Source organism: Bicyclus anynana, chromosome 17 (assembly GCF_947172395.1).
Source record: "Bicyclus anynana chromosome 17, ilBicAnyn1.1, whole genome shotgun sequence".
In the NCBI taxonomy this organism is placed as follows: Eukaryota; Metazoa; Arthropoda; class Insecta; order Lepidoptera; family Nymphalidae; genus Bicyclus; species Bicyclus anynana.
In genome coordinates, this window is record NC_069099.1 from 12,580,192 (window position 1) to 12,590,900 (window position 10,709).

At 35.5% G+C, this 10,709-nt stretch overlaps 1 protein-coding gene across 1 annotated transcript; it reads left to right on the top strand.

Moving 5' to 3' along the window:
• Nucleotides 1–5,077: 5,077 nt before the first annotated feature.
• LOC112046373 (ribose-phosphate pyrophosphokinase 2-like) lies at nt 5,078–6,242 on the top strand. The gene has a single exon (XM_024083004.2). The coding sequence runs from the start codon at nt 5,110–5,112 to the stop codon at nt 6,142–6,144; it is 1,035 nt and encodes a 344-aa protein (XP_023938772.1). The 5' UTR covers nt 5,078–5,109; the 3' UTR covers nt 6,145–6,242.
• Nucleotides 6,243–10,709: the final 4,467 nt, after the last annotated feature.

Consider the following 10,709-nt stretch of genomic DNA (forward strand, 5'->3'; position numbering starts at 1 on the left):
ACAGCCACATTGTGCTATAAACTGCGTGACACGTTATCTTGTTCCTACACTCGGAAGTTTTCATTACTTAGTTACCCTGTTAGCTACCAGAATCAAGAATTTTCTTAAAAATAAAAGTGCGTCTGATTAAGATAAAGCTATTCACGGAAAATTAAATTGATAGTAATCAATTTATAAATGCTCCCCGGTTCCTGGACTATTTATTATAGGTACTGATGTTGAAGATAAAATGGAATTCTTAAAGTCCCAGAGTCATATCATTGATTTGCATTGGATGATTTGGTTCGCGATGAAGTTGTCCTTACGTAAACAGTAAAAGTTACATTAACTTTTTCAACTGGGTTAAGTCTCTGTAGGCTGTTCGAAAGCTTGGAAGCTTGAAGCTTGGAAGTTTCGGCGAGTGTCGGTTCTCCAATCATCTGATCTTGTTCATTATATTTGTTCTGAAAATTTATGGATATTGTCCACTAATTTATTACGAAACACGGCTAAAACTCACGTAATACAACGTCGGAGTATGCCCATGGGCATACGTTGTATCACGTGTATTTTAGCCGTGTTTTATAATAAATTACATAATATGAATAATACTCACGACAATTTAGACATTGTATATTATTGATTGAATGTTGTGTGGCAATCTTCAATAGCCTTGCGATCCACACACCAAAGAATGCGACGAAACTATAGCCACACGAATAGATATAACTTCATTCTTTGAATAAAATCACGTTAAATTTCATTTTTCAAATTATTTGGTTGAACATATTAGCGTTTACGCAAGCAACCAAATTGAGCAAATGCGCGCTTTTCACGTCGCTCTAGCCTAAAGGACAATGGACATAACTCGTGGGTTATGTAGTAACGACTGTGTTTAATTAAACCATACACTGCTAGTACAAAATATAATGGTAGTCTACCAGTTTACTATCAGTACAACATAATAGAATTATTGTCTATCTTATATATTTAAAAAAAATCCTATATCCCTTGTATTGGAAAACATAATCGTTATATTATTTTCTCTGTAATTACCATACTAGAGCCGTGATAGCCCAGTGGATATGACCTCTGCCTCCAATTCCGAGGGTGTGGGTTCGAATCCGGTCCGGGGCATGCACCTCCAACTTTTTAGTTGTGTGCATTTTAAGAAGTTAAAAAAAATCACGTGTCTCAAACGGTGAAGTAAAAACATCGTGAGGAAACTCACGAGAGGTCTCATTCTAAAAGGAGACTCGAGCTCAGCAGTGAATGGGGTGATAATGAATGTGATGATGATGAATTACCGTCATTATCCTATACCTTTAAAGAAACTGTTCAAAATAATCTTCCAGCTTACAGCTAATACGAACATGTTGAATTAATTATCATGTGATTTTCACCGATCATGTGTGCCTTGGTAGAACATCTAGGGTTTGTTTTATTAAAAGCTGACATAGACAAATATTATTTCAAAAAACAAAACCGAATTCCACGCGGACCATATTCCGGCCGCTATATAGAAATAACAACCGTTTTTAATATTCATTCAAACCCTGACAGGTTACGTAATTCATTGCTGTCACGTTTTGGCATTCAGAATGTTCGGCAAAAGTGTATCTTTAGTATTTTATTTACCTACATTTTGGTGTACGTTTTCTCTGCCCGGCGGTGTATCTGCGACAGACATTAAGTAGGTAGGTACACATAGCTTCTTTAGTAGATATTTTTGTTTGCCTGAGTTTTACTGCTGCATTTACGAATCTGGACATAAACGAATTACAATCTGTATAGAAAGTATTTTTAGATTTTTATTTATTAGGTTAATCTAGGAAAACTCTGCCTCGCTGGTTCAGTGGGTAGCCTATGTGGCTTTGGTTCACGGGGCTTTGGGTTCGAATCCGGGTCAGGATATTCTCAGTTAATGGGCTTATTTACTTCTAGAAAAAATTCAGTTCAAATTCTCAGGCTATAGTTAATAAGTTGGTGGTGCTTCGGAGAGCATTTTGAGCCGTCGGTACCGATCATTTTTTTTTTTTACAGAATACTGAACAATAAATTGCTGAAATTTGGATACAGATTATACTCTGGATTAATACATATGTTTTTTATCTCTGATAAATCTATGGTTACTGTTTCTGAATTCACGCGAACGCAGCCGACTGTACTAGTCAATTTATAATTCACCAAAAAAAGCTAAATGAAGCCATAACTTATAATTATTCTTCTAAATAAAAAAGATATGATTCGTAAAATGTATTTTAATTTCCTCTTTTATTCAACTTTTCCCAGTTCTTAGAGTTTGCCAAATCTAATTTTGTCAAATAGAAGAAATTCCGAGGTAGAAAGCCTTTTGTCAATGTATGGGGTATTTGATTTTTTGAGGAGTAAAATGATAAACGACATTTGCTTCCACTGGGTTCGAAAGCCTTCAGGATATTAACCTTGTTGAATCCATCGAAATGGCCGTAGGTTATCAATCATACAGTAAGATCATACCTACTACTATCACCTTGACTTGTTTTAATATGTGTGTTTTGTGCCTAGTAGGTCGCAATTTAACGAGTACTGTCAAGGCGATAAGCTTTTTGTTTTTATCAATAACAGCCTGTTTTAATACAGGGCCTCACTCTGTATAGGAAAGAGGATTAAAAGTTTAAACCACTCTGCTCCTAGGCTGAAAATGCTAAACTCTTAACGATAATTTTCAGATGTTAAATCATAAGATTCCCGGTACGGCTTAGCTTGTTTTCCTAGGCACGAGATTGTAACACCTCCAACTTCCCAATTCCGGGCTGAGAGTTTTTATTGAAAAAATCACAGAACAAATAAAATTGTAACCTAGGACTCGAACCCAGGGCTTACGAGGCAGTTTTGCACAGAAATTTAACACGTAACCTCTTTTTTTTAAGTTTTAGTCTAAAGACACATTGTTTTCTTATAAATACGTAATGTACGCAGTGCACGTCAGAGAAGTCTATATGAATCTATACTAATGTCATAAATAGGCAAAGTTTGTGGTATTGTAGGTATCTACTAAACCGATTTTGAAAATTCTTGTAAAAAGGCACGTTATTTGTGTTGGCTATATTTTTATCTCCGCGTTACCATGGTAACGGGAACTACGCGGGTGAAATCGTTGGGCATCGGCTAGTAATTAATAGTTTATCATAACTGAAACTTCCCATGTAATTAATTGGTTTATGTATTGGTGAAACTCGTACAATAGTTTCTGACATTACCTCGAACAAACAAAAACTCAATGTGATGGAGATTCATAATTTGCAATACGAAAGGAGTCATGCCCAAGTTACATTAATGAGCCAACTGTGTGATTGATACACAGCGGTATCGCTATTCAATAATAATCGTTTTAGGGTCCACAAAAGATCTGTGTAGTTGACAGTGCCCGAGGAGTTGAATCTCCCCAATCCTCGATCCACGACTACGTGTAGTACAAAACCTGAGGAATGTCAGTTGATATTAAATTTAAATATCATATACATATATCGAAACCTATGGAATGAAAACAAAACATTTCAATTTGGTAAATTATACGCTACGTAGAAACAGATTTGATTTCTTCTTCGATTTTTGGGTTCCATACCTTAAAAGGAAAAATGGAACCCTTACGAGATCACTATGTTATTGTCTGTCCGCCTGTATGTATGTCTGTCCGTCTATCTTCTGGACCGTGTGTCTGTCCGTATGTCTGTCAAGACCCTTTATCACGGGAATTCCTGAAGATATCGAATTTAAATTAAAACTCGGGTCTACAGTACGGTACAGTACTAAAAAAGATACAGCCGTAGCCGCAAAAATTATATATATATATTTTTTATTCTTTACAAGTTATCCCTTGACTATAATCCCATCTGATGGTAAGTGATGATGCAGTCTAAGATGGAAGCGGGCTAACTTGTTAGGAGGAGGATGAAAATCCACACCCCTTTCGGTTTCTACACGGCATCGTACCGGAACGCTAAATCGCTTGGCGGTACGTCTTTTGCCGGGTGGTAACTAGCCACGGCCGACGCCTCCCACCAGCCAGACCTGAACAAATTAAGAAAATCTCAATCTGCCCAGCCGGGGATCGAACCCAGGACCTCCGTAAATCCACCTTCCTGTAAATCCACCGCGCATACCACTGCGCCACGGAGGCCGTCAAAAATATACTTCGACACTCTCAAGGGAGAAATAAATTATAGGGTAGGAGAAGTACTTTCCGTTGATCTAGAACATAAATTTCCAAATTTCCCAGATTTATGTACAAACTTATTTCTCAAGGAATTCAATGGATAGCTACAGATGGATTTCTCGAGAAATAAGTCGTAGTAATTGTGAGAAATATGAGTATTTTAATTTTTTTACCTACTATAATATTATTTGAATAGCTGCCTATATTATTTCCAGCGATTTTGTATGAATTTCTATTTATTAATGATGTAATTCTGTTTGTCTATATCGTTATTCATTTTTAGTGTTCCGCACGTTTAAGAGAAAAACGGAATCCCTCCTCCTCTTGAGTCAACCTTTTCAGACAGAAACTATTTAAAACCGTTGTGTTTCTGAGTTAATGGTACAATATCAATAAAAAATATCAATATGAAATATACAATAAATAAATTATAATAATATTATTAATAATTATAGCCCAATAATAACAGTGGTGTTATATTCAGAGAGCTCGTTAAACGGACAATCTCCGACGTTATCATTAACATCTAAGATGTTAACAGTTAAACAACTTTATGCCCGCCAATCGGCATCGGAGTGGCTTGGTGGCTCTAAGCTCCAAATCCCTTCTCCTATCCAAAGGCCTGGCTCCGAAATCCTTTGCACCAACTAGATATAGGTATGAGGCAATAAATTAAAAAAATATGTGCAAAATATTTAAACAATTAGTGCATTTAATGTTCCAGTACATATGTACTAGTACTACTAGATGAACCCTTACAGAGCCCAATATAATGTCACACTTGCCGTTTATTTCGATAAGACACCACTGCGGTGATGATGCGATAGGCCGGCCTGACCTCGTCTTGAACTTTGATAAAGATGTTTATAGCAAATAACTTATTTATTACGATCACTAAATCACTTGAACTCTCACTTACATCAGTCGTGCTAATGACATCAAACGCAAATCACGAAAACGAAGCAGTTGGAACTAAGACCATAGCAACTAAGGAAGCACCGAAGATGCCGAACATCAAAGTATTTAGTGGAACTTCACACCCAGATTTAGCAAAACTCATAGTTGGTAGACTTGGTTTAGACTTAGGAAGAGCAACATTAAAGAAATTCAGCAACAAAGAAACTAATGTCGAAATAGGAGAATCAGTAAGAGGTGAAGATGTTTATATCGTGCAAAGTGGTTGTGGTGAAATCAACGACAATCTAATGGAACTACTGATTATGATTAACACATGTAAAATTGCATCGGCTTCCCGTGTGACTGCAGTTATACCATCTTTCCCATATTCCAGACAGGATAAGAAAGAGAAAAGTCGTGCACCGATCACTGCAAAGCTACTTGCTAATCTCATATCAGTCGCTGGAGCCGATCATGTTATAACAATTGATTTACACGCATCTCAAATTCAAGGCTTCTTCAATATACCTGTGGATAATCTATACGCCGAACCCGCTGTCACCAAATGGATAAAAGATAACATACCTGAATGGGAAAGCAGTGTCATGGTTTCCCCTGACGCAGGTGGAGTAAAACGTATGACGTCTATCGCAGATAGACTTGACATCGACTTTGCAATCATACACAAAGAAAGACAAAGGGCTAATGATGAAGACGACGATTCGACCGTTCTTGTAGGGGACGTGAGTAATAGAACAGCAATTATGGTCGATGATTTAGCAGATACTTGTGATACAATTGTTAAAGGTGCAGAAAAGTTACTCGAAACAGGTGCTAATAAAATATACGCCATAGTTACTCACGGCGTCCTCGCAGGCAATGCTATTGATAAAATTAACAAATCGTGCCTGGAAGCATTTGTTGTAACGAATACAATACCACAAGACAAAAATATGAAGTCGTGTCCAAAGCTACAAACTATGGATATATCGGTGATGTTAGCAGAAGCTATACGAAGGACCCATTACGCTGAATCTGTTTCATACTTGTTTAACAATGTACCTTACTGAACAAATTATAATTACATAATATATAAATCATATAACATAACTAAAATAATATATTTCACGTCACATTTATTAATTACATTTACTATTAAAAGAAATAAGTTACAGATTGAAAAATGTTTTCTTTATCTACTTTAAGCATGAATTTTTCCATTGTTTGTTTACATAAACCTACTTGGCGCTGCGGTAAAGGGTTCGAAACAAATATTAAACAATACAACAAATATACTTTTGGTAGGTACCTACTCGTATGTAAACTAACGTAGTAACTCAACATCTTAGTGTTGCAAGATTATTTGATTTCTCATCATCATATACGTAGATAAAGATTCAAAATGCCTTTATCTACATATATTATCTCCTAGGGGGTATAAATACCTACCCTATCCTCTCTTTTAATTGTAACAATAATAATGATATCATTTTTAAAATATATATCACAAACGGGAATTTCATGTGTTTCAGTCATTGATGTAGATATGGTATGAGTAAACATTTATTCGTTAAATTGCGCTCGATCCATCACCGAGCCGTGGCGCAATGATTAATGGAAAACTCACGAGTTGAGTAATTTGGCGTCAGTCACAACGTACGTGAAAATCATGCTAATGCGAGAATTTCTATATGCTTATCCCTGCGGTTTCACCCGCGTTGTTCCCGTTTCCGTGAGAAAACGTTAATAAAATATAGCTTATAACACTCACAAATAACGTGGCTTTCTATTGGTAAGAGAATTTACAAAAACAACAAACTTTACCTCTCTAAAGCTTTACTATTAGATACGGTTTTTTCGATTGAAGATGATCATTGAATACATCAATTGAAATTGAGATATCCTAAGTTTTTATAATAAAACCTAAGATTTCATCATTATTAGCCTATTTTAACAGCCCAGGACACAGAACTACAGGACCAGACTAACGTTATATTCACTAACGACCACTATCAGATGATAATGATAATGATCACTTGTAACAACAAACTCCAGGTTCTAAGTTTTGACTGAAAATCTCTTAGAAGAAAGAACAGTATCTGATATCCTAACCCAGGGTACGAACCCAGGACATTGTGATCCGAAACCACAAATACTACTGGATCAACAAGGCACTTTGGGAGTAAGCTGACGTATAAATACACATTTAATATGGTGTACAAAATCAGCTTTATATTAATAATCAAACCCTACGAATTGAAAAATAAAGTAGATTAGTAAAGTTGGCAAATGATCAATTATCTCGCAAAGGACGCAGACAGCCGTGAAGTAAACAACTTTGTAATAATTATGAAAGCAACAAAGCATGGCGGAAACTTGACCTTAGAAGGGCTTGTTGTTTACTAACATCAAACAAGTTAATTAGTAATCTACCTACGTTTAAATTTTGTTTGTGATGATTTCTGTTTCAAGTTCATAACTAGCTGACCAGTTTTACTTACGTCTCATCTCATCTCTCCCGCGTATTGCCTCATCAATCTGCGGTAGGCGAGCCGTAAACGCAGCGTCGCCTAGACGTAGCCCAGTCGACGCCTGGTTGACGGTGAGAAGAACTCCCTGTGAGTAATTGTAATCTGTGGAAGCGATACGGTTACGAAAACCGATCGTTGAAGATCCGTTTCCGGGTTTATGTGTGCTATACCTTTAGGCATACGTCTCATCTCATCTCTCCCGCGTATCGCCTCATCAACATGCGGTACGCGAGCCGTAAGCCAAAATATTAAATTCATTACTGATAATGGAGTAAAAGTAACAAACCCTAGGAAAATATGTGACATACTTAATAGACATTACATAACGACATCAAATATATTACATAAGAACTTTACGAATAAAGTAGGAAATATTATAAACACCAACTCCAATAACATGTATTGTGCACCTACAGATCACACTGAAGTGAGAAAAATAATTATGAATTTAAAAAATACTAGTTCAACAGGGTATGACGAACTAAATACCCACTTATTAAAATGCTCGTCTAATAGTTTACCTTTATCTCATGTGATTAATTTAAGTATTGAACACGGTGTATTTCCAGATAGACTTAAATTATCGATCATAAAACCTCTCTACAAAAAAGGTAGGAAAGATGAAGCAAATAATTATAGACCTATCGCGTTAATCCCGGTTTTATCTAAGATATTCGAAAAGGTTATTTACTACAGAATAAATAACTTTGCGGAGCGATTCAATATTTATAATAGCGTCCAGCATGGATTCAGAAAGAATAAGACCACTACAACTGCTATGTTTGAGTTAGTAAAGATAATAATAGAATCAGTAGACAAAGGAAACTCAGCAACTGTTGTTTTTTTAGACATGTCTAAGGCATTTGATTTAGTCCATCATCAGAAATTATTATGTAAACTAGAACATTATGGACTACGTGGGAATGTGCATGAATGGCTCAGGTCATACCTAAGTAATAGGAAGCAAAAAACCATTGTACAAAAGCAAGTAGGAGAAAATATATGTCTATACGAATCACAATATGTCAATAATGATTATGGTGTCCCTCAGGGTAGCATATTGGGTCCATTACTGTTTCTATTATATATTAATGACCTTTCTGTAAATATATCACACCCTTCCATTCTTTTCGCTGATGACACCACAGTAATTATACCTTGTGAAGACAAACGGACACATGAAACTGAAGTAAACACTTCACTGAGGGAAACTGTAAACTGGTTAGAGAACAATAATCTAAGCGTAAATATCAAGAAAACCAAGTGTATACAATTTAAGACTAAAAGAGGACAAAATCAGACACTTGACATTGAATTTAATAATGAAATTATTGACATTGCTTATTGTACAAATTTTTTAGGAATTAAGTTTGACGAGCATTGCGATTTTAAAAATCATATTGAGGACATTTGTGGTAAAATTAATAAGTTTATACACCCCTTACGTCGCCTTAGACGAACCGTTTCCATTGATGCTGCACTGACAGCCTACCATGGCTATGTCATGTCTGTGCTGCGTTACGGAATCGTAATATGGGGAAACTCTGTAAGTATAAACAAACTGTTTGTAACACAAAAAAAGTGTATTAGAAGCATTTTTCTTATGGAGCAGACTGATTCATGTAGGCCTATATTTGAGACCCATAACCTACTTACACTACCATGTTTATATATTTATGAAGCGTCAGTTTTCGTACATCGGCACTTAGAATATTTCAAAATAAATGAAAATCCACGGAAAAGAAATAAGGTTCAGTTATGTCAAACGCAATATAAATTAAAACAGTCATTAAAATCACCTCATGCCATGTGCGTTAAAATATATAACAAATTAGATGAAGGTTTAAAAAACCAAACTACTCGCAATTTTAAAACCAATCTCTTCCGCTGGCTGTGTAGTAAAACATTTTATTCAGTACATGAATTTCTTGCTAATAAATTATAATCATTGTCTGACATTCTAATATTACGACTAATGCTTGACTTTCTTTTAATCTATAATTATTCTATTTTTTAATTATTATTTATCGTGTATTACTCTGACGTAGACTAAATTTCGTTTTAACATGTATAATTTTATGCTTATTTCAAATTTAAATTGTATCACTAAATTAAAACAATTGTATGATTGTGGGTAAGTAATGTATACTCAAACAATCATATAAATTGTAAAATTTGCGCGCCATTTATATGGCAATACACTGTGACTTTATATTTTGTATGTCCATCTTGTATATTTATTAAGTGTATTAAGGCAAATAAAGTTCATTTCATTTCAGTTCATTTCATTTCATTTCATTAAGCGCAGCGTCGCGTAGACGTAGCCGAGTCGACGCCTGGTTGACGGTGAGAAGAACTCCCCTCCCTGTGAGTAATTGTAATCTATGGAGGCGATACGGTTACATAAAACGATCGTTGACGATCCGTTTCCGAGTTTATGTGGGCTATTATAACCTTTAAGCGTAGGTAATTAGGTACAATATACCCTACCCACTGTATTGTTTATGAGGAAAAATCTTTCTGTCTCTCTCGTACTAGTATACGTAATTCGTCTGTGGAGTGCCGCGAGCAGGGATCCCAACTTAGGGGTTTTCCCCCCAGATTTAGGGGGCAAATAAGTGAAATGGGATTTTTAGGGGTCTGAAATTTTTAGGGGTATTTTCAGGGATTTTTTGTCTCTTTAATATTTTTAAATTGATGATAATTTATTTATTTCTTTCTTGGCCTATTGGTTATTGATTTATAACGACATATAATACGGTATTCTACAACCACTCTGAGGCAATTGGAGGCAATTTTCATCGAATAAAAAGAATTGGTAAATTTGTTCATTGTCAACATGTATGATTTCAAAAAATCTGAATCTTCAGATAAAGACGTAGTATTTTGTCTGTATTAAATATAGACTTTTGAAACATATGACAGCATATTATTTCTAAATTATTATGAATTTATATTTTTTAGGGGGACAACTCAATAATTAAGGCGATTTTAGGGGTTTTTGACACCAACTTTAGGGATAAATATTTTGGAGAGTTGGTAACACTGGCCGCGAGGCGAGGATTGTTAGTCTTTGGTCAGTGGTGTAGGTGTAGGTCATTGAC